This window comes from Salvelinus fontinalis, chromosome 1, assembly GCF_029448725.1.
Source record: "Salvelinus fontinalis isolate EN_2023a chromosome 1, ASM2944872v1, whole genome shotgun sequence".
Taxonomy (NCBI): Eukaryota; Metazoa; Chordata; class Actinopteri; order Salmoniformes; family Salmonidae; genus Salvelinus; species Salvelinus fontinalis.
Genome location: NC_074665.1, coordinates 41446663 through 41471739, shown reverse-complemented (window position 1 = coordinate 41471739; position 25077 = coordinate 41446663). Strand labels below are relative to the sequence as shown.

Genomic DNA, 25077 nt, shown 5'->3' with positions numbered 1-25077 from the left:
TCTAGACTAGAGTCTAGACTGATCCATGTTGAAAATATTTTTAAACAAAGTGGTGTATAGTCAACCCTTTGTCTGTGATATATGAATTACTCAACTTTGTTGTAGAGTGTGTAGTTTGGAGATATTGCTCCTTATTGTAACAAGTTATATTCCCGGTAGTTGTACTGAAGGGATGCAAGTCTTACATTGGTGCAAGGCAGCATATAATTTTTTAGAAAGGTACAGTTTACCAATTTAGCTTGCTTTTTTTGTCCAATTGTAAACATTGTTAAGACAAGCTTACTAAGGCTGATTGCCCACAAGTCAGTGCTAAGCAACCGCTTTGGTTTAAGTGCACTGTGTTGGCTTCTTTTTCCCATGTATCCAACCTTGGTGATGCACCATGTGGAGCCCATCAGTCACTGTCCTATTTGGGGAACCCCCTTCTCTAAGTCTAAGCATTAATGTACTTTAAGTGTCCAAGTGTGTGTACACCATGGCCAAGGAATTGGGAAAAGGGAGGAGCATCTCCAAAATGGGAACGTCCACAGCCAGAGAGGTGATGAGAGGAGGGGCACCTGAAACAACAGTGTATATGAAGCCCTCACATGCACAGAAGATGCCAACAGTAGAGCAGCTGCATTCCCTTTTCTGCTGGTGTCTCTCTCTCTCTCTTTTGGCTTTTTTTATTCTGTTGGGTCTCCACCATGTTGGGATGGCTACTTCTACGGACTTTGCTGGTCCTTTGGCTGGCGCATAGTGCACACCTGAAGAACAATGGTAAGTGGAAGAGTTGTGGAAAGAGAGAAAGGGTCTGTCACATATTTCTCCGAAGTATCAGTGGTTTTGATGGCTAAGTAGACTGGAGCATGGTGCTGGTACCACCAGGGTTGTGGGTTCAATTCCTGGAGGGGCCACACACAGTATGTGACACTGTTAATGTTGCCAGTTCTGTAAGTTGCTTTTGGATGAAAGTATCTACATGATGCCAATCTACTGACAATCCTCTGAGAGATACTCACAGATGGCAATATGTAAGTGCTACCCTTGAGTTTAGAATGCACTGGCACAGGGAACAGGGAATGGCTGTAGTTGTAGACCTTGCGGAAATGTAATTGGTTACAAATCCTTCTACGATCTTTTTGATTCTTAGACATTCCTTTTAATTTATTTCTTGCACAGAGGCTATTCTTTGAGTCTTGAATTTCACCTTCATTTGCAAATATTGTATTGGGCTTAATATTGATTTGTTACCTTGGATGTCAGTATGCAGGGGAAATGGTGTAGCTAGGCTACACTAGTCTTACATTTTTATGGTGGCATTTTGATAATTTAGATGAGTATATAATTGCTGATGGATTTTATTCCAGGAAATGTTTACAATTGAACTTTCTTTGAAGAATTTCATAAAGTCAGTAGTTTGTCAGTGGTATGTCTGCTATGACAAGGTGCAACGCTCCATGACCCACGGCTTTTGAGTTATGAGCGTCGAGACATGTGGCCAGCAGTTATGATGCTCTGGCTCAGTAGCAGTTGGCGCTGAGGTGGTTGTCTCTGTTTTATGTTTGTGTAAGCCCCCCATAGCTACCTTTGGCTATTTGCAGTGTGGGTATACTTGTGTCACTCAAATACAATTCTTAAGATGTGGACATATTGGTTTCTGTGGTTTAGTTCAAGTAAACAGCTGTGAAGTAAATCCACCTGTTGCTACTCATTGCTCATTCATAAGGCATTATACTGTACACGTTTATGCAACATTAAACTTGGTATACAGTACTACTTGTATAAACCTCGCACATCAACTTTTAAAAAGCACATTTTCAAAATATGTCTTTCTATCAGGCAGTTTTCCAGCAGACTCAAAATGGTTGATAATAAAACTCAGGATCATTAGAGGATCAAGAGGATGATAACAAAAGGAGTTTATAGATACTTGACAAGTCTTTTTATGTATTATGACCATATTATAAGGCATTACACTCGTTATCTAGGTTGAAATACGATCTTCAACCTAGCCTGTTGTAAAGGTCCTTTCCATTTGTTTGGCAAACAAGTCAGTTTCACTTGGAGCAGTTAATTACCATTTGTACCATTTTTTAAAACTTGGATTGTTTTTTAAGGAGCCAGACACCTACAGTACATGTATAAAAATTCTGGATGTGTGCCCTCTAAGACCGGATGTGAGATGCACTGTTATTTAGATTGTCATACAAAAGGGGTGTGGTAACTAGGCGTATTGAAACACTTGGAGATGGGTGGTATGCTGCATGGGGATTCAAATACGTCTCGAGTCTGCAAACACTATAAAATCAAATCACATGCGCCGAATACAACAGATGTAGACCTTACAGTGAAATGCTTACTTACGAGCCCCTAATCAACAATGCAGTTAAAAAAAATATGGAATAAGAAATAAAAGTAACAAGTAATTCAAGAGCAGCAGTAAAATAACAATAGCGAAACTATATACAGGGGGGTACCGGTACAGAGTCAATGTGCGGGGGCACCGGTTAGTTGAGGTAATATGTACATGTAGGTAGAGTTCTTAAAGTGACTATGCATAGATGAAAACAGAGTAGCAGCGGTGTAAAAGAGGGGGAGGGGGGGGTAATGCAAATAGTCTGGGTAGCCATTTGATTAGGTGTTCAGGAGACTTATGGCTTGGGGGTAGAAGCTGTTTAGAAGCCTCTTGGACCTAGACTTGGTGCTCTGGTACCACTTGCCGTGCGGTAGCAGAGAGAACAGTCAATGACTAGGGTGGCTGGAGTCTTTGACAATTTTAAGGGCCTTCCTCTGACACCGCCTGGTATAGAGGTCCTGGGTGGCAGGAAGCTTGGCCCCAGTGATGTACTGGGCCGTTCGGACTACCCTCTAGTGTCTTGCGGTCAGAGGCCAAGCAGTTGCCATACCAGGCAGTGATGCAACCAGTCAGGATGCTCTCAATGGTGCAGCTGTAGAACCTTCTGAGGATCTGAGGACCCATGCCAAGTCTTTTCAGTCTCCTGAGGGGGAATAGGTTTTGTCGTGCCCTCTTCACGACTGTCTTGGTGTGCTTGGACCATGTTAGTTTGTTGGTGATGTGCACACCAAGGAACTTGAAGCTCTCAACTTGCTCCACTGCAGCCCCGTCGATGAGAATGGGGGCGTGCTCGGTCCTCTTTTTCCTGTAGTCCACAATCATCTCCTTTGTCTTGATCACGTTGAGGGAGAGGTTGTTGTCCTTGCACCACACGGTCAGGTCTCTAACCTCCTCCCTATAGGCTGTCTCGTCGTTGTCGGTGATCAGGCCTACCACTGTTGTGTCATTGGCAAACATAATGATGGTGTTGGAGTCTTTCAATTATTCATTATTTCATATGATTGCAAGAAGGGTGTTAAACGGGCAAAGATTGTCTTCTTTTAAATCTATTTTCAAACTTTTAAAAGATGGCTTTTAATTGATTGGCATGTACACAGTGAATATAGTATACAGTATTGATTACTTGGTGTGGGTTTTATCTAACCTTTTATCTTTATATTTTACTCATTGATAGTTTCACGGTATGTTGTCTTCACCTGTTATATATATATATACCCATTGATTCTTGAAGAATATAACTTATAGCAGCGTCATGAGCTTAGTTCAACTGTCATTTCCCATCAGAACTCAAAATATGAGCTTGTTTTACTCCTTTGTTTGTGAACATTGTTAACGTAAACAAAAACTGTATAGCCTTAACATCGTTAAAACTATAATCTTGATATCATGGATGGTTAGACCCTATATCCATAGCTCTGGCTATGAGTTTGAGAGTGGTTCAATTTCTCCAGCCCGATCCCTCAGCTAGTGGTTATTGTACATTTACAAATTGTAATATTTTCAATTTTTTTGTGTGTGCAATGCACTTCGAACTGCTGTGTGTAAAGTGGTATCGAAATAGTAATTACAATTAGTATTACTAAAAGTATTTTCTACACAATTACCGGTACATGTAATTTTGTTGAAAGATGGAGCTAGTATTACTTCATGAAACTGTCCAGTCCACATGCCTGAATGAAGACGACGGAGAAGGCAAAGAAGAGAGAAATCTCGAACAAATGCTGGTGTTTACCTGTCACATTTCAAACGATCATGTCAAATGGAAGAAAGACAAACATCTGAGTGATGCTTGCTGTGCAACTCTTAAGTGAATTGCTGTGGCCCTCAAGTTCTCTTGTGATCATGTGAAACAACCATATATTCCTTTTCCACTGGTTCTCTTTCTTGAAATCAAAGGCAGCTAAGCTTTGGTGGCAGCGTCAGTCTAAATTTGACATCTCACTGTGAGAAAATAGATTTTACTACTTGTACACAGTCCCTGTATTGAGGGATTTTCCCCTAGTGTCAATGGGTCTCATTTCCCTTAAATGATCTGCAAAATGCAGACTCACACAGGAATGTCATAGTTTTTATATTTGACATACATTTTCTTCATTAAAAAGTAGCCAATCAGTTTCTCCAAATGTCCTGTTGATTAGTTCATGTGAGATTACATCACTGTCACAATGTGACACCTTTTACATTTTGCTGATGTAATTTGTGATTCCCAATTGTAGGATATAGACTGGCACCGGCAGCTGTACTGCCCGATTTACGTGGCCCTCAACCCAACCCGTTATGCATTATCTTAAAACCTTTTATTTTCCCATTTTAGGAAATGGTGGGGGTGTTGGAAGGGTGTTGATGCCATCCAATGGATATGGATACAAGGGAAATGGTAAGTTGTGTGAAGAGGTTGCTGTGGGCTACTTGGTCTGTACATTATGTGCATTAGGGTAAATATGTGATAACTGGTAGTCTGACCTGGGTCAAATCATTTCAAATACTTTGAACATTTGCTCAAGTCTGCCTGGAGAGCAGGGTTTGCAACTTTTTGACATTTCTATTGGTGCATTAATCCAGACAAGCTCAAACAAAGTGTTTGAAACAATTTTCAAGTATTTGAAACCTAGGTCTAATGGTAATAACAGTTGCCATACTAATTGTAGGATATTCAACTAGGCAAGTCAGTTAAGAACAAATTCTTATTTACTACGATGGCCTACCCCAGCCAAACCCTAACCCAAGGGACGCTGGGCCAATTGTGTGCCACCCTATGGGACTTTCAATCACGGCCGGTTGTGATACAGCCTGGAATCGAACCTGTAGTGACACCTCTAGCACTGAGATGCAGTGCCTTAGACCGCTGCGTCACTCGGGAGCCCAGTGGTGCAACAAATGATCAGGGGGCTCAACCTAATGGTATATGATTTTTTTTCATTGTGAATCTGCTTTATTTTGTCGGAGAGGGTCAAGTTTGTGAAACAACGTTGTATAATCATGTTTGGTATAACACTGTAGGATCCCAATTGAAGTTTATGGTGCTTGAGGTGGACTGCCCAATGGACAGGGGGCTAAACCCAATGGTAAATCCACCCTATTTTGTGTGTGTTTTTTAAGACACACAGGCGCCCTTTTCTGATATTTTTTTACTACTACTTTTTACTGCTCTTTTGACCAATCAGATCAGTGTTTTGCCAATAATTGGGCAAAAGATCAGAATGGGCTGCTCGTGTAAACGCAGCCTAAGAGTTTACATCCTACTGTATTTCAACAACTTGAATGCTTGACTATTGACCAGTAGGTGTCATGTCCTAATCATTGTCTTGTAAACATTGTCAAATCAGCATATGGGTCGTTCCAACAAATGAATACCTTTTTGTGTCCCTTTTGAAATTGTAAGTAGAAATTGTGCACCAATATTGAATGTTAAAGGAAGTTCCCTTTAATATACTGTATACCACATGGAAACATGAAATAAATCCGATTTTGCATATGAATGAAGACTTGCTAAAGTGCCAGAATTCAGCATTTTTGACATGTTCCACTGTTTACCCTGTTATTTCTCTGAAGATGTGAACCCACTTAACCAACATTTCCCCCAATTCTCATCATTGTAAAGCCCTCGTTATTTTGTTGCTTTGACAGTCATTTCTGAAGATGATGATTTATTTCATGTGATTAGTTATTCATCTATTCACATGAAATGTATGTCCCTCATTTTAAGCGCCTTTGAACACCAACGTAACCTATCTGAACGACTACCGCCCACATCTGTAGCCACGCAGTGCTTTGAAAGGCTGCTCATGGCTCACATTAACGCCATCATCCTCGACACCCTGGACCCACTCCAATTCGCATACCTCCCCAACAGATCCATAGATGACTCAATCTCTATTGCACTCCACACTTCTCTTTCCCACCTGGACTATAGGAATACCTACGTGAGAATGTTGTTCATTGACTACAGCTCCACGTTCAACACCATAGTGCCCTCCAAGGTCATCACGAAGCTAAGGACCCTGGGACCGAACACCTCCCTCTGCAACTGGATCCTGGACTTCCTGACGAGCCGCCCCCACGTGGTGAGGGTAGGCAATAACACATCTGCCATGCTGATCCTCAACACGCGGGGCCTCTCGGTGGTGCGTGCTCAGTCCCCTCTTGTACTCCCTGTTCACCCATGACTGTGTGGCCGCACACGACTACAACACCACATCATTAAGTTTGCCGACGACTCGGCGGTGGTAGGGCTGATCACCGACGACGATGAGACAGCCTATAGGGAGGAGGTCAGAGATCTGGCAGTGTGGTGCCAGGACAACAACCTCTCCCTCAATATGGGCAATACAAAGGAGCTTATCTTGGACTACAGGAAACGGAGTGCCGAACCACCCCCATTTACATCTACGGGGTTGAATCATAAAACACGGGACGAGATGTTGAAACTGTCCATTGTGCCAATAGATGGTATGCACTCACATGAGATTTGCCGTGATGTTGACAGAGTGGCATGGGAGGTTTATTTCTTAGACTGGGTTAAGATGTCAATTTTGGGACACATCCTCAGTAGTGTGCCTTCGAATCAGTGGGTGTTTCGGCCTTTAATCACTAAACACCCTCATCAAAGGTGGCCAGCTAAAGGGTGATCAAGCCTTAGCTTGTGTCCCATGCCCAATTAAGATTTCCCATGGGACTATGCAAGGCAGGGGCGTCCTCTTCCCTGAGCCAGCCCTATAGCTGACCGCATACCTCGGTAGTGGAGCGGGTCAAGAGCGTCAAGTTCCTCGGTGTCCACATCACTAAGGACTTATCATGGTCCATTCACACCAAGACAGTTTTGAAGAGGGCATGAAAATGCCTCTTCCCCCTCAGGATAAAAAAAATAAATAAAAATATTGTACATCTAGTAGTCAAATCATAGTGTAAAAGCAGATGAGCTGGTTCTACTCTTTTGGGCCGTTTTCTGATGTTTTGTGGTGGAAAACTGAGCGGGTCGAGCATAAGGTGTTAACTATATATAGGCTAGAAATGTTTTATAATTATTTATTTTTTTGTGAAGCTTGGATTCAATTGCCCCTCCCTGTTGCACCCAACAAGCTTCCATTCCCCCTGTCACAAGGGGATTTATGGCTGATTTTTAAGATGAAATCGTCAACCCTGTTACAGTCAACCCTGTTACGGTCAACCATGTTACTTTATTTGGCACTTAATAGACACTTACAATAGTCATGTTTTCATTTAACCTCTTGAAATGGGACAACGTGTTTTTTTTATTAAGTTGTACATGTGCTCTTTATGATAATGTTCAAATTAGGTGAAATAAAACCTTTTTTAGGTTACACTACCCCAAAAATACTCATTTGGTGGAACGAACCATAACGCGATGTTTAACTTTTACACCTGTAATGCCAATGCTAACATTTTATGTGTTTGTAATTTTCATATGTTGCACAGTATATGTTGGTAACACCTGGGTGTTCTTTAGGTTACAGTGCTGGAGCCGGTGTGCCCAATGGAAACGGTGCCAAACCCAATGGTAAATACTCACTTGGCACTGTGTTTCTCTGTTTACATTATGTTTCTTGCGCAATACTACAGTGGGAAAACATGTTTTGGTTGGTGTTGAATTGATGACCTCATCAGTGTATGGACAGCAGGGTTGGTGGGGTTGTTCCATGAGAGTTGAGTTTATTCAATGGCTAAATTCACATATGGAGGGTTTACACCTGTGGCGTGCAGCGATTTAATCTACATGCAATGTTTGTTTGATTTCTATAGGCTACGGTGCTCCTGCAGCTGTGTCCAATGGAAATGGTGCTAAACTCAATGGTTAATCTCCCTTTTTTTCTTTCATGCCAATTTCTTGTGCTAAAGCAAGTAGTCTGCATTAGTACTTTTTCAGGGATTCAGTAAGTGATACAACTTTGACCATCGGTTTTAATCTGTCTGATCTCTAGGTTATTATGGTGCTTCTGCAGCTGTGCCAAATGGAAATGGTGCTAAACCCAATGGTAAATTACCTACTTATCTGTACTATGTCATATTGGATGTATTTGTTGAGATCTGGTACAATTATGCATTTTCTGTAACACTTTGACGTCCCTGTTGAAGGATATGGTGCTCCAGCTGCTGTACCCTATGGTCAAAAGTCAAAAGGTAAATCACAATTTTTTTCTTTGAGTATCAATTTTGTGTTTAAGTAATTATGTTGGTATTAGGTTTTCAGAGGTTCAGTAAGTGACACAACTACCATGTGGTTTGAGTTTAACAGCTGTCTGATCTCTAGGTTATGGTGCTGCTGCAGCTGTGCCCAATGGAAATGATGCTAAACACAATGGTAAATGATCCCCTAATCTGTACTATGCCATATCAAATGTATTTGTTTATCTGGTACAATCATGCTTTTTCTGTAACACTGACGTCCCTGTTGCAGGCTATAGTGCTCCAGCTGCTGTACCCAATGGAAATGGTCAAAAATCAAAAGGTAAATCAATTTTTTTCTATGAGTATCAATTTAGTGTTTTAGTAATTATATTGGTATTCAGAGGTTCAGTAAGTGGCACAAGTACCATTTGGTTTATTTGAATTAACATCTGTTTTATTTCCAGGTTATGGTGCCGGTGTGCCAAATGGACAAGGAGCTAAACCCAATGGTATAGTAACCTCCTATATTGGTGCCGCAATCATAGCTCATAATGATGCCTTTGCCAAGGCAATGTTCAGTGAGACTGTTCACCATGAGAAATTATTACTTGTTCCCAAACCGTCTGCGAACGATTGTTTCGGGTTCCGTTACATTTACATTTACATTTAAGTCATTTAGCAGACGCTCTTATCCAGAGCGACTTACAAATTGGAAAGTTCATACATATTCATCCTGGTCCCCCCGTGGTAATTGAACCCTGGTCCCCCCGTGGGAATTGAACCCACAACCCTGGCGTTGCAAGCGCCATGCTCTACCAACTGAGCCACACGGGTTACGTTTAATAATTTATTTACAGGTTACGGTGCTGCTCCAGCTGCTGTGCCCAACGGACAAGGAGCTAAGCACAATGGTACGCCTAAATTCATTTTGTAAATTGTGTTTAAATATCAATCGAATTTTATAATATTGTTTAAATATCAATTTATAAAAATAAGTTGTTTGGTGTCATTTACCTGAAACCTCTAGGTCAAGGAGCTGCAGCTGGTGCACCCAATGGACATGGTCTGCCGAATCCAAATGGTGTGTGTGTTGTACTTATGTGTTGTACTTCAGAGTGTGTACAACTAAAATTGGCATATAGATGGGTTGGTTGTTTAGCAACAAAACCAAAACTTGCACAGCTATGCGGCAAAACAGACTGGGTTGGCTTAGATTGTTAACAACAGGTCAACTATATTTTGTCCCCAATGTTTATGGAAAGCATAAATACACTTGCACAATGTTTCTCAAATACATTGCTAGTTGTTGGTTAGCTAGCGAATTGAAGTAATATTAGCATTGACATTGAATGAGTCAAAACACCTCAAAACAAGACATGGTATCAAGAACAGGGTTGAACTATCTGAAACGAGTCACTTACGATTCCCCACGTGGCAGTTTCTTGTCATTGTTGCTAACTCTCTGGCCATCAGAATCACAACACCGCACGGCCTTTTGCCCCATTGAAGCGAGTGCATCGTTTTCGTGACGTTGTCAACCCGCCTCTATATTGCCAATATTCATTCAGCATGACTAAATTAACAAGTTTACACTAGCACTGGATGCTAGTCTTGTTACATGATTAAGTAGCTTTCCTCATCTTTTCCCGAGATGACTTCTGCATGTCCGTGTGTGGTTAATGGTGGAGGAGTTTGAGTTAAGTCACAGCATGTGTTTTGTGTGTTCATATTGTGTGTTTTGCGTGTTCATATTATTCATATTTTACAAGCTTACTTCTGTAACACTATGTATATGTGTGTTAAATTGTGGAGGAGTTTGAGTTGGGTCACATCATGTTGTTTTGTGTATTGTATGTGTTTCACAGCTGGCATGAAAGGACCCATGAAAGGATACGGCCGACCACCTTTCGGTGCAGGTAAAGTACTGTGTTCTCTAACCACCCACCATTTCTTTATAGCGTAATAATCTATAATTTATCACAATGACCACATATTTGCTCCTTTGTTCTTGTTCTGGTATCAGGTGCTTCTCTTGGAATGGGGACTCGAAAGGGTCTGAGGGTACCTCAACTAGCTGCAAACAGGAGGGGAGGTAAGTGAGATACTGAAAATTGTGTATGGGTATATGAATTCACTTTTTATAGATGCTTGTTTTACCTAACTATTAATGTTGTAATTTGTGTTTCCAGTGTATAATGGGTATGGCGGTAATGGATATGGTGCACAGCCAATGAATGGTGAGTTGATACAAAACTATCTGAGCTATTAAAAAAAATAAATAATAATAATCACTTGTTATATTATATTATATTATCCTTGTATACTTTTGACCCTTGTCCATTGTCTAACCAGGCTACAGGCCAAATGGTGCCTATGCCAGGGCTGGCCTTGGCCTGGGTGGTGGCCTCTCGGCTAGATACTCTAATGGAGGAGGCCAAAAAAGACCCACACAGGGTAAGCTTAGCATTGTGTTTGAATAAGTCTTCCTCTGCTGTTGATATGAAAAGTGTTTTGTTTATTTACACCACTTGTGATTCTCTCTGTAGGTTACGGTGGTCCCAATGGACAGGGCGTTAAACCCAATGGTAAATCTCCCTTTTTCTTTATATGCACATGTTGTGTTTTACCAAGTTAGTATGTTTTAAGATATTCAGTAAGGCTATACACATAATTATTTACTATTTGAAGGATGCCGCACTTCACATTTCTCACTTCGCCATAGTGTGGATGTTTGGGATTGGATCAATTGTGTAAATCGAATCATGGGAATCAAAATAATAATCTGTCAATCATGGTAAAAGGAAAAATGATTAGCTGTAGCACAACACATGTATTGTACATACTTAAACTTGATTTGGGCATTACATTTATGGGACATTGCAACTCAATAGATGCTAGTCAGGCTGCAAAGTAAACACTTCTAAGGTAAGTTAAATACATTACATGACCAAAAGTATGTGGACACCTGCTCGTCGAACATCTTATTCCAAAATCGTGGGCATTAATATGGAGTTGGTCCCCCCTTTGCTGCTATAACAGCCTCCACTCTTCTGTGAAGGGTTTCTACTAGATGTTGGAACATTACTCTGGGGATTGCTTCCATTCAGCCAAAAGAGCATTAGTGAGGTCAGGCACTGATGTTGGGCGATTAGGCCTGGCTCGTAGATGGTGTTCCAATTAATCCTAAAGGTGTTTGATGGGGTTGAGGTCAGGGCTCTGTGCAGGCCAGTCACGTTCTTCCATATCGATCTCAACAAACCATTTCTGTATGGACCTCGCTTTGTGCACGGCGGCATTGTCTTGCTGAAACAGGAAAGGGTCTTTCCCAAACTGTTGCCACAAAAGTTGGAAGCACAGGATAGTCTAGAATGTCATTGTATGCTGTAGCGTTAATATTTCCCTTCACTGGAACTAAGGGGCCAAGCATGAACCATGAAAAACAGCCCCGAACCATTGTTCCTCCTCCACCGAACTTTATAGTTGGCACTAGGTAGCATTCTCCTGGAATCCGCCAAACCCAGATTTGTCCGTTGGATCGCGTTTCGACTGCTCCACAGTCCGATGGCGGCGAGCTTTACACCACTCCAGCCGACCCTTGGCATTGCACATTTTTATTTATTTGTATTTTTTATTTTTTATTTCACCTTTATTTAACCAGGTAGGCTAGTTGAGAACAAGTTCTCATTTGCAACTGCGACCTGGCCAAGATAAAGCATAGCAGTGTGAACAGACAACAACACAGAGTTACACATGGAGTAAACAAGTCAATAACATGGTAGAAAAAAGAGAATCTATATACAATGTGTGCAAAAGGCATGAGGTAGGCAATAAATCGAATAATTACAATTTAGCAGATTAACACTGGAGTGATAAATCATCAGATGATCATGTGCAAGAAGAGATGGTGATCATAGGCTTGTTTGCGGCTGCTTGGCCATGGAAACCCATTTCACGAAGCTCCCGACAGGTTGAGAGAATGCCAAGAGTGTGCAAAGCTGCAAAGGGTGGCTACTTTGAGGAATCTCAAATATATAAAATATATTTTGATTTGTTTAACACTTTTTTGGTTACTACATTATTTCATAGTTTTCATGTCTTCACTATTGTTCTACAATGTAGAAAATAGTTTTTAAAAACTTTTTAAAAACCCTTGAATGAGTAGGTGTCCAAACTTTTGACTGTTACGATATATATATAGTGCATTTGGAAAGTATTCAGACCTCTTTACTTTTTCCACATTACAGCCTTATTTGAAAATGTTTTAAATCGTTTTCCCCCCTCATCAATCTACACACAATACCCCATATAGACAAAGCAAAAACATGTTTTTAGACTTTTTTTGTAAAATGTGTGTAAAAAACATATCACATTTACATAAGTATTCAGACCCTTTACTCAGTACTTTGTTGAACCCCCTTGGCAGCGATTACTGCCTCGAGTCTTCTTGGGTATGACGCTACAAGCTTGGCACACCTGTATTTGGGGAGTATCTCCCATTATTCTCTGCAGATCCTCTCAGATCCTCTCAGTCTGAGGTGCTGAGCATTCTGGAGCAGGATTTCATCAAGGATCTCTGTACTTTGCTACGTTCATCTTTCCCTCGATCCTGACTAGCCTCCACCATGCTTCGCCATAGGGATGGTGCCACGTGAAAAGTCACTGAGCTCTTCAGTAAGGCCATTCTACTGCCAATGTTTGTCTATGGAGATTGCATGGCCGTGTGTTCGATTTTATACATCTTATACATACGATTTTATACATCTACATCTGTGGCTGAAGTAGCCGGATCCACTAATTTTATGGACAGAATGTGGATAGAATATGTATTATATATGAAGAATACATGGATAGAATAGTATATGTGCAGCATTATTTTAATAGGATGGCCTTGACTAAAATACAGTATATACATACAGTTCCAGTCAAGTTTGGACACACGTACTCATTCCAGGGTTTTTCTTTATTTTTACTATTTTCTACATTTTAGAATAATAGTGGAGACATCAAAACAATGCATCATACAGGGAGAATTTCTGTATTTTGAAAGTTACATCCCGCAATTCACTTCTGCCATGAGGCAGATAAAGAACTTTGCCTTTTTAAAGCTTAAATTAAAGTGCATTTGGGGTAAAAATAATTAAAAAAAATTGACATTTTTGGGTGAATACAAGAAGTGTTGAGTTAAAAATGTTATTATTGGTGGAATACTGTGGATGCCAATATCCCTGTGAGCCTCCCAGACCTATGTTGCCCCAGGTTAAGAACATAAATTGTAGATTAATAATATTACATTGTATTACACCCTCTAAACGTATTGCAAGGACCCCTGTGCCAAAATTAGTTTAATCTGTTCTTAGTAATATTCATAAAAAAAATGTAATGTAAAAAATATACACTGAGTGAACAAAACATTAAGGACACCTGCTCTTTCCATGACATAGACTGACCAGGTGAATCCAGGTGAAAGCTATGATCCGGTATTGATGACACTTGAAAAATCCACTTCAATCCGTGTAGATGAAGGGGAGGAGACAGGTTTAAAGACAGATTTTTAAGCCTTGAGACAATTGAGACATGGATTATATGTGTCTGCCATTCACAGGGTGGATGGGCAAAACCAAAGTTTTAAGTGCCTTTGAACGTGGTATGGTAATAGGTGCCAGGCGTCAAGAACTGCAACGCTGCTGGGTTTTCACGCTCAACAGTTTCCCGTGTGTATAAAAAATGGTCCACCACCCAAAGGACATCCAGCCAACTTGACACAACTGTGGGCCAGCATCCCTGTGGGCTGTTCTGAGGGCACTTTGAGAACCCCCTGGCCTAAGTGGTACAACCATGAACATTGGTTTGAATCTGTCTAATCTCTAGGTTATGGTGCTCCTGCAGCTGTGCCAAATGGAAATGGTGCTAAAAAAAACAAAGGTAAATCTCCCTTTTTTTCTTTGTATGCTAATTTTGTGTTTTACTAAGTATTTAAGGATTATCTTATGCTTGGAGGTTCAGTAAGGGAAACATGGTGCTGCTGTGCCCAACGGAAATGGTGCTAAGCCAATGGTAAACCGCATTGGCTCCGTTTCTGTTAATTCATGTTGAATTAGCAGTATACTATAATTAGGTGTGCTTGCTGAATACAAGAACAACAGCTGAAATCTTCCATTTATTATTCGCCTTCCGCTGCCACCTGTAGCAACAAAACCATCAAAGCTACTAATACCAAAACAACTATAAAATGTACACGCTGATTGTCTTCAGGTTGCTAGAAATAAACTTCTTGATATTAATTCTACTTTCCACACTACAACCATATTTGCATAAATCCCAATGCATTTCAATGGCCATAGACTTGAACGGTAAAAAAAGATATACAGAAATGGAGACACATCTCCTATTGAACTGTTTAAGCTATCGACATCTGTCACGTTCGTCATAATGATGAGACCAAGGCACAGCGTGAGTAGAGTTCCACATAATTTTAATAAACTGAAACTCACCTAACAAAACAACAAACAACCAAACGAAATGTGAAGCTACTGATGTGCACTAAGGCAACTATACATACAACACCCCTAGACATACAAAAACTAGCGTACCCACCCTAGTCACACCCTGACCTAACCAAAATCTATAGAAAAACAAAGATATCTAAGATCAGGGCATGACAACATCAAACCAACATTGAAATGTGCAGACTGACTAAACATAGATTGCTTATATACAGCTTTTTGTTACTATTTATAATTTGAACTATAACAATTTTACATTTGCATAAACGGTCTATAGGCTTTAATGGGAAGTATTTGGATTCGCCACTGCTCAACCGTTTATTCTACAAACACCACACTAACGTTGAAATGTGTAGACTAACTCAACTAACATTGGTTTTAAAAAGCTTTTTGAATATATTTATACTTTTTGGACTAACATTCTACATTTACATAAAAGCTCCATAGGCTATGATTGGTACATTTTGCTTTTCCTCATTGCTCTTGAAGCATTGCATTTCCAAACACCAAACGTTGACATGTACAGATTGACTGAGCTTAGATTGCTTGTAAAAAAAATATTGTTGATACTATTTGTAATTTTAACCCTAACCATTTTATATTTTCAATAAATGATCCGTACACTTCAATGGTCAAATTGGATCCGACACCTTTCTTGAACCATTTATGCTACAAACACCAAACCAATGCCTACGTGCTGACTGACTCAACGGCTTGTCAAAAGATTGTTGATACTATTTGTACTTTTTGTACGAGAACTATTTTAAATTTGCACTATTTTAAATTTGCATCCATAGTCGACAGAAAGGCACATTTTTGAATTCGCCACTGCTCTGATCCGTTTAAGCTACAAACACCGAACCAACATTGAAATATGCAGACTGACCCAACTTAGATTGCTTTAACACATCTTTGTGCTACCATTCATCATTTATAATCTATAAAGCTTGTTGTATTCCCACTTCAATGGCAGAATGCAGGCTTCAACATTCTAAACTGAGATCACTGCTACAGAACACATTTCAAGGCTTACGATGCTATAGGGTGCGTTTGTAAATTCATTCTGGCTATCTATTCTGATTTCAGAGTGCTCTCATCTGAGTGTGCCAGAGTGCAGAATGACTGATTCATTTACGAATGCTCAACACCCGCTGAATATGGCCCGTGTCAGTAAACATTGGCAAAATAGTGTCATTAAATTGTTGCCAGAAGCACAGTTACAGTCACCAACGCTATGGATAACATGAAAACAGCCCAATCAGCTCTGCTAGGGCAAGTAAAATAGAGTGAAGTGTTCTCGCATTTGTGTCTGGAAGTAGCTTGCAAGCTAGCCAACGTTAGCCAGTTAGCTTGGGTGCTTAACTGCCGTTGTGAGGTCACAACGCTCGGATCAATCCTACTCCTCGGCCAGAGTGTGCAGTGTGCACTCTAAACGCTCTGAATTTACAAACGGACAATCTGACAATGCTCTGAATTTATGAATGCCCAGCGCGCACTCTGAGCACACTCTGGCACTCCAGAGTGAATTTATGAACACACCCATAGTACTCCCTCTAGCCTACTATACTAACTCACTATAGTAACTCCACACTACAGCTCACCACACAACTAACCCATAGGCCTATAACAGCCCTATTACTACCATTGCTAATACTAAAATTACTACTGCAGTCACTACCACTACTACTATTTCACAACAATAAATACTTTAAGACATGCAATCACACACATTTTCTTTATTGTTTTTGTCATTTTCTAGTTGTTTTTGTTGTGACAACTGTGTTGTTTATAGGCTATGGTGCTGGAGCTGATGTGCCAAATGGACAAGGTGCCAAACCCAATGGTAAGTCCAACCAAAACAATTCTGTCAATTTATCGTTAGTGTTTTAGCATATATCAATATTATGTTTTCAGAGGTTACGTGACACAACTACCATTTGGTTTTCTGTTAACATTGGTCTGGTTTCTAGGTTATAGTGCTGGAGCTGGTGTACCCAATGGACAAGGAGCTAAACCCGATGGTAATGTAAACCCCTACATTGGTGCTAAAATCCCAGCTATTATAGATGCCATTGCCAAGTGAAATTTCTATTGAAACTGTTCACCATGGTAACTGTTTTTTTAACTGCACGTAGTCCAGGGATTCTTGAAAGACGGGACAATCCCAATAAAAAAAAATATATATATTAATATTAACAACATTGTAAATATACTCCATCAGACACCATAAACGGCATTTACAAAAAAGTGTTTAAAGACCTTGATTGTTTCATTCTAACATTAGATTATTCAAATATGTAATACACATCTCCAAACTCAATAGTAAGTCCTCCCTGGAATTTTGTTTGCGAAGTTTCCAAAGTCTTGTGATTGTCGTTGTTGAGCCATGTCATTCGAGGACCAAATTTTGTTTGAAATCTGTCACAATCATCTTTAAGTAAAACGTTTTGAATTTATTCTTTCTGTGGGGTTAACTTCAGGTTATGGTGGTGTACCCAATGGATATGGTCCCAGACCCAGTGGTAAGACTGCAACGTTACTCAGTTGTATTCATTCCTTTTTTGTTCTATAGTTATGGTCATTTGATATCAAACCAGTTGTAATGACCATCTAAGACCATAAGTCAATGCATTTGTCTGTTTCTGATGCCTAGGGTATGGATATCCCAATGGTGGGGCAAAGGCACCCAAACCAGGTAAATATCAACAACACGTCCCAACCCGTGTACGACCCGACTGATTTCAGATAGAAATGCGAGTTATAGACCTGTTATTCTCATTTAATGCAAGTCGTAGATCCTTTTTATGAGCGATACTTCTATGCTAAGTTCTGTTTTTTTGTTTTTTACTTTCTGTTTTTTACATCAGCTTCAAACTGCTGAAAATATGATATTTTTGGTTATTGAAAAGATATTTCACTGAATTTTAGATGAAACAATCTTGAGCCACCCATAAGAAAATATATGCCCACATTACTGTAAGTCGCTTTGGATAAAAGTGTCTGCTAAATGGCATATATTATAAAATTGTATTATATATAAGTCGCTCTGGATAAGAGCGCCTGCTAAATGACTTAAATGTAAATGTAATATATTATTATATACACTACCGTTCAGAAGTTTGGGGTTACTTAGAAATGTCCTTGTTTTTGAAAGACAAGAAAAAAAGTGTCCATGAAAATTACATCAAATTGATCAGAAATACATTGTAGACATTGTTAATGTTGTAAATGACCATTGTAGCTGGAAATGGCTGATTTTGAAAACTATTTTCTTTATGAAATATCTACAAATGCGAACAGAGCCCCATTATCAGCAACATCACTCCTGTGTTCAAATGGCACGTTGTGTTAGCTAATCCAAGTTTATAATTTTAAAAGGCTAATTGATCATTAGATAACCCTTTTGCGATTATGTTAGCACAGCTGAAAACTGTTGTTCTGATTAAAGAAGCAATAAAACTGTCCGCCGTCAGACTAGTTGAGTATCCGGAGCATCAGCATTTGTGTTCGATTACAGGCTCAAAATGACCAGAAACAAAGAAATTTCTTCTGAAACTCGTCAATCTATTCTTGTTCTGAGAAATTAAGGCTATTCCATGCGAGAAATTGCCAAGAAACTGAAGATCTTGTACAACTCTGTGTACTACTCCCTACAGAACATCGCAAACTGGCTCTAACCAGAATAGAAAGAGTGGGAGGCCTCGGTGCACAACTGAGCAAGAGGAAAAGTACATTAGAGTCTAGTTTGAAAAACAGACGGCTCACAAGTCCTCAACTGGCAGTTTCATTAAATAGTACCCGCAAAACACCAGTCTCAACTTCAACGGTGAAGAGGCGACTCCGGGATGCTGGCCTTGAGCCATATCTCAGACTGGCCAATAAAAAGAAAAGATTAAGACGGGCAAAATAACACAGACATTGGACAGAGGAACTCTGCCTAGAAGGCCAGCATCCCGGAGTCACCTCTAAACTGTCGACATATTAATGCTATATTAATACTATATTTGATCTCAAGGTTATGGTGCAGGAGCTGGTGTACCCAATAGATATGGAGCGTAACCTAATGGTAAATTACTACTAAAGTGTTTGAAAGTCCTGAAAAGTGTATCCAATATTTATTTTTTCTACACATAATACCCCATTTAAAAGAACAAAAATTTGAAAATGAAATACAGAAATATCTAATTTACCTAAGTATTCACACCCCTGTCTCAATACTTTGTAGAAGCACCTTTGGCAGCGATTACAGCTGTGAGTCTTTCTGGTTCAGTCTCAGAGCTTTCCACACCTAGATTGTGCAACAATTATTTAAAAAATTCTTCCAGCTCTGTGAAATTGGTTGTTGGTCATTGCTAGACAGCCATTTAAGTCTTGCCATAGATTTTCAAGCAGATTTAATCAGACTGTAACTCGGCCACTCAGGAACATTCACTGTCATCTTGATAAGCAATTCTAGTGTCGATTTGGCTTTGTGTTTTAGGCTATTGTCCTGCTGAAAGGTGAATTCCTCTCCCAGTGTCTGGTGGAAAGCAAACTGAACCAGGTTTTCCTCTAGGATTTTGCCTGTGCTTAGCTCCATTTTGCTTATTTTTTATCCTGAAACTGCCCAGTCCTTAACAATTACAAGCATAGCCATTACGTGATGCAGCCACCACTATGCTTGATAATGTGGAGAGTGGTACTCCATAATGTGTTGTAATCGGATTTTCCCCAAACGTAACACTTTGTATTCAGGACAAAAAGGGAATTGCTTTGCCACATTTTTTGCAGTATTTCTTTAGTGCTTTGTTGCAAACAGGATGCATGTTTTAGAATGTTTTTTATCTGTACAGTCTTCCTTCTCTTCACTCTGTCAATTAGGTTAATATTGTGGAGTAACTACAATGTTGTTGATCCATCCTCAGTTTTCTCCTATCACAGCCATTAAATTCTCCAAATGTTTTAAAGTCACCATTGGCATCATGGTGAAATCCCTGAGCGGATATTCAATGTCTTCTTTTTTTTTCATCCATCTACCAATAGTTACCCTTTGTGAGGTATTGGAAAACCTCCCTCGTGTGTTTATGGTTGAATCTGTGTTTGAAATTCACTGCTCGACTGAGGAACCTTACAATTATCTGTATGTGTGGGGTACAGAGATGAGGTAGTCATTAAAAAATCATGTTAAACACTATTATTGCACACAGAGTCCATGCAACTTGTTGGGTTACACACTTTTCAGCTTTTAATTTTAATTAATTTGTAAAGAATTCAAAAAAACAAATTCCGCTTTAACATTATGGGGTATTGTGTGTAGGCCAGTGACAAAAATCTAAATGTAATCTATTTAAAATTCAGGTTGTAACACAAAATGTGTCAAAAGTAAATGGGTGTGAATACTTTCTGAAGGCACTATCTGATCTGTTGAATAGGAAGTGTCTACATTAAAACTATTATGGTGAATTTGCAGTAGGTCGATTAGGACTTTTCAGTAGGTCTAAATCGTAATTGTTTTGTTGTTATTTCCAGGTTATGGTGCTGGAGCTGGTGTGTCCAATGGACAAGGAGCTAATGGTAAGTCTACCCTGGAAGTTTGTTTAGATTCCGTCCCAGGCAATACATGTATCTTCTTGATTGTGCTGTAGCAAGTTGATATGTTACTGGTATATGTTGTAGGTTATGGAAATGCATCACCTCAACCTCAAAATACTAAAGGTGTCGGAGCAGGTGCACCCATTGGAGGAACTAAAGCGTCAAATGGAGGAGCTAAAGCACCAAACGGTGGTAAGCATTCACTATCAAAAGCTGAGATTGTGTAAATGTTAAGATGTGTTTGATTTTATAAGCAATAATTGAGCAGTATTGCGTTTCAGATTTCAAGCATGTCTTTCTCTTCTATTTATGCGTGTGCTGTATGTCTGTCGTGGTTTGTGTTAATCGGTAAGACGTCCCTTGTTTGTTTTATCTCCTAAATGATCATGCCAAGATACTGTCATACTGCATGTTTCACTGTTGCACTTTTTCACTGAATAGTTATCTTTTAGTTGGTACAAAGTTACTGTGTTTTGGTTCCCAGGTTACGGCATGCCAAATGGTCAGGGTACTAAAGGTGGTGGTGCACCGAATGGAAAGGGCCCCAAAGGTGAAGTTCTTATTCCTGAAGCACTAAGCCTTGCACCAGCACCCGAGCCAGGACTTGTAGTACCTGAGCCAACAAAGGGTGTAGCTCTAATCTTTCCACAAGGGAAGACATACCCTAAGCCAGCACCAGTTCCACAAGGGAAGCTTTTCCCTAATCCAATACCTATAGTACCACAGGCAAAGAGTCCAAAGACAGCGCCAGAGCCAGCACCGGTTCCACAAGGAAAGACATACGCTAAGCCAGCACCAAAGCTAGCACCTGTCGTTTCACAATGGAAGCCGTACCCTGAGCCAGCACCTGTCGTTTCACAAGGAAAGCCGTGCCCTAACAAAGCACCAGAGGCAGCGCCAGTTCCACATGGGAAGACATACCCGAAGCCAGCCCCAAAGCCAGCATCTGTAGTACCACAGGCAAAGAGTCCGAAGCCAGCGGCAGTTCCACAAGGGAAGCCGTACCCTGAGCCAGCACCTGTCGTTTCACAAGGGAAGCCGTACCCTGAGCCAGCACCTGTCGTTTCACAAGGGAAGCCGTACCCTGAGCCAGCACCTGTCGTTTCACAATGGAAGCCGTACCCTGAGCCAGCACCTGTCGTTTCACAATGGAAGCCGTACCCTGAGCCAGCACCTGTCGTTTCACAATGGAAGCCGTACCCTGAGCCAGCACCTGTGGTTCCACAAGGAAAGACGTACCCTAAACTAGCACCAGAGCCAGCATCACAGGCAAAAAGTCCAAAGCCAGTGGCACCAGCCGTGCCTCAAAGAAAGAGTCCCAAAGTACCAAACATGGGTAAAACTCTACTATTCTCTGCATGTCCATGAGGTGGTGTGCCATGTTAATGGCATGCTTTGTATTTAGTTAGAATTTGTATCACACTGGCCAAGTGGTGTAGAAGCATCAGATTTTCTTAAAGCATGTAAGTAGCTAGCTATGGAAATAACCTGTATTGAAATGGAATATCCTCACATAAACAGGATAATGGTTTGGGATGTTCAATCCATGGGAGAATATTTTTAAACCAACCTTTACTTGGCAATTCTTCCTTCTTGACTTGGAAGGAACCGTTGTCTTCTGAATTCCCATGGCTAGTTGCAGGTGTATTTTGGAATTTAGGAAATGCTCTGTTAAATTAAATAAGTGTTTGTGCCATGAAGTAATCCAACAATGGACAGTGGGGTTCGCAACTGTTGACACCCTTGATAAAGATGAGCAAATATTACTCTAAAATAAATCATTCAAATATCTCACATGGATAGGCAAACCATTCCATAAAAATGGAGCTCTATAGGAGAAAGCCCTGCCTCCAGCTGTTTGCTTAGAAATTCCAGGGACAGTAAGGAGGCCTGCGTCTTGTGACTGCAGCGTACGTGTAGGTATGTACGGCAGGACCAAATCGGAAAGATAGGTAGGAGCAAGCCCATGTAATGTTTTGTAGGTTGGCAGTAAAAGCTTGAAATCAGCCCTAGCCTTAACAGGATGCCAGTGTAGAGAGGCTAGCACTGGAGTAATGTGATCAAATGTTTTGGTTCCAGTCAAGATTCTAGCAGCCGTGTTTAGCACTAACTGAAGTTTATTTAGTGCTTTATCCGGGTAGCTAGAAAGTAGAGCATTGCAGTAGTCTAATCTAGAAGTGACAAAAGCATGGCTAGATTTTTCTGTATCATTTTGGGACAAAGTTTCTCATTTTTGCAATGTTACATAGATGGAAAAAGCTAATAATAATAATAATTGTGTGTGTGGGGTACAGAGATGAGGTAGTCATTCAAAAATTATGTTAAACAGTATTATAGCGCACAGTGTGAATCCATGCAACTTATTTTGTGACTTACTAAGCACATTTTTACTCCTGAATTAATTTAGGCTTGCCATAACAAAGGGGTTGAGTACTTACTGACTCAAGACATTTCAGTTTCTCATTTTTTACAATTTAATATTTTGAAAAATGTAATCCCACTTTGATATTATTGGGTATCGTGTGTAGGCCATTGACAAACGAATATAAATGTAATATATTTTAAATTCAGGCTGTAACAAAACAAAATGTATGTCTAAATCTGTTTATATGTTTTATTACCGTGTTTAACATTGTCTGCTTTAGTTGGTGGTGTTTGCTTTAGTTTAGACAATGAAGGCTTTGACAGTGCCTGTATTTACACATTTTGGGCTGAATCCTAACTTGAGATCCATGCAACCAAGTCAGACTTTCGCATAGATCATGCATTGAAATGATGTCAATGAGAAATTTGTGCAAAGTTTCAAGATAGGGGTGCGGATTTCATGTTGGGTTTCCACCCTGTGTGTTTTCAGTGTTTACAATGTGCACATTTTTTTTGCACACCATGGTTGTTGTTCACTAGGGGACTATCTGTCATAGTTTTTTGTGTCCACCAAAATGTTTCTGTCCATTGATGTTCTAAAAAGAAGAGCCTTATGTGGGAACTTCACTGGGAATGTTTAATTTTAGGCAAATAACTAAAACCAGATGACCGTTGACATCATATTTGTTTACAATTTCAAACTAAAATGACCAGTGGCTGTAAATGGTGATGACCTTGTGGCCCTTAGGTTATGTCACTGGAAGTGAGGTCCCGGAGAAAAAAAATGGTGGGTCGGGCACACCTCCTGGGAAAAGTGATTGGGGCGTAGACCCTGAACCTCAGGTGCCAAAAAGTACTGAACCCATGGTTACAAAGGTTGTGCCTGCGTTGGTACCTGAAACCCTGACTAAAGGTGCACCAGGGGTGGCACTGGAAGAAGTGAGCATTAAAAGTGAGCCTGCAGTTGTACCTGAAAAATCAGCAGTGGAACATGAGGTGCTGGAATCTAAAGTTGGGAGTCCACCTGGTAAACTAACACTTGATATAGTTTGGGTCTTTGGATGTGTAAGTGCTGTCATATAAAAACAGTGTATGTTTGTCACATAATCACTGGTCCTTGCATATGTCTACACCTGTCCCGCACCTGTGCAATGTGTGGTGCATGTGTATGTACATGTCAAGTCTTCTGTTTGTCTTGTCCACAAGTTCATCACATGTTGCTGGCATCCATATGGTGTCATGGTCTGTTTGAGTGTGTCACATTTATTTATTTTGAATTGTTTTAGTGTGTTGGTTGTCATATTAATTTTATGTTTTTGTTTTTGTCGCCAAATAATTTAAGAAAATGTAGGTTTATTAATGTCATGATATGTTTTTTGTTATTGCACTTCTCTCATGTGTTGGTCTGTTGGAACTTCCACTGGTGCACTGCTGCATCCAATGTTATTGGACACGAATAATCGAAACGATACCATATAGATTGTAGGCTCAAGTATTTGTTTGATGTTGAGTGTGAAGCCTGTGGTCTGTCTGTCTATGTAGTGATTGGTTGTTAGACATCTCTTTGTGTTTCCCTGGTTTGAGATCAGTTTCAATCAATGTTTTAAGTATGATTACTGGATTACTGGCGGTTATTTGTCACGATAAATCTGTGGTGTAGCGTAATATTTCTCCGCGAGTAAGAGGATGTATGTTGAGGTCGGCCTTGCCAGGTCTTCTTTTATTGATACCGTTGTGACCCCTAGTAGATGGTGAAGGAGCTGGGAACCCCAATGGCAATGGGCAGGGAGCTAAACCAGCCAAACCTGGTAAACATCAGTTACTAGTAATATCAAGTAAAATATACAGTACAAATACACCCATAGATAAATACAAGTATAACTAATGTAGAAATAGTTTGCTACCCCAGCACCGCATTTTTTTTGTGCTATTAGTATAATTATAGTTAGGTTTTGTTATTTTATTCATTGGTTTACTTGAATACATGGTGTTATGTTGCATTTTTCTGGCATGGATATTCTAGACTGTGGACCATCAGGAGTGCCAAATGGACAATGAGTGAAAATACCCAGTAATGGTAAACCAAGAGTACTATGTGCTATTCACATGTGATCTGAATGGCATTTATTAAACAATGTGCCATGATCACCTCAACCTAAATGGTTTAAAGTGCAT

General features: G+C 40.1%; 1 protein-coding gene across 1 annotated transcript in view; it reads left to right on the top strand.

Annotated features, from left to right (window-relative positions):
* Positions 1 to 622: 622 nt before the first annotated feature.
* cmn (calymmin) overlaps positions 623 to 25077 on the top strand; it is a 68692-nt gene continuing 44237 nt past the window's right edge. The window contains 26 exon segments of the mRNA XM_055921551.1: positions 623 to 759; positions 4653 to 4715; positions 7806 to 7856; positions 8099 to 8149; positions 8278 to 8331; positions 8432 to 8476; positions 8607 to 8657; positions 8754 to 8804; positions 8929 to 8973; positions 9322 to 9375; positions 9492 to 9545; positions 10330 to 10380; positions 10488 to 10556; positions 10654 to 10701; positions 10817 to 10918; positions 11011 to 11049; positions 14333 to 14386; positions 16760 to 16810; positions 16938 to 16988; positions 17448 to 17489; positions 17621 to 17662; positions 20476 to 20520; positions 20623 to 20761; positions 20991 to 21874; positions 24648 to 24710; positions 24926 to 24979. Coding sequence (XP_055777526.1) covers positions 687 to 759; positions 4653 to 4715; positions 7806 to 7856; positions 8099 to 8149; positions 8278 to 8331; positions 8432 to 8476; positions 8607 to 8657; positions 8754 to 8804; positions 8929 to 8973; positions 9322 to 9375; positions 9492 to 9545; positions 10330 to 10380; positions 10488 to 10556; positions 10654 to 10701; positions 10817 to 10918; positions 11011 to 11049; positions 14333 to 14386; positions 16760 to 16810; positions 16938 to 16988; positions 17448 to 17489; positions 17621 to 17662; positions 20476 to 20520; positions 20623 to 20761; positions 20991 to 21874; positions 24648 to 24710; positions 24926 to 24979 — 2326 coding nt within the window. The 5' untranslated portion in view covers positions 623 to 686.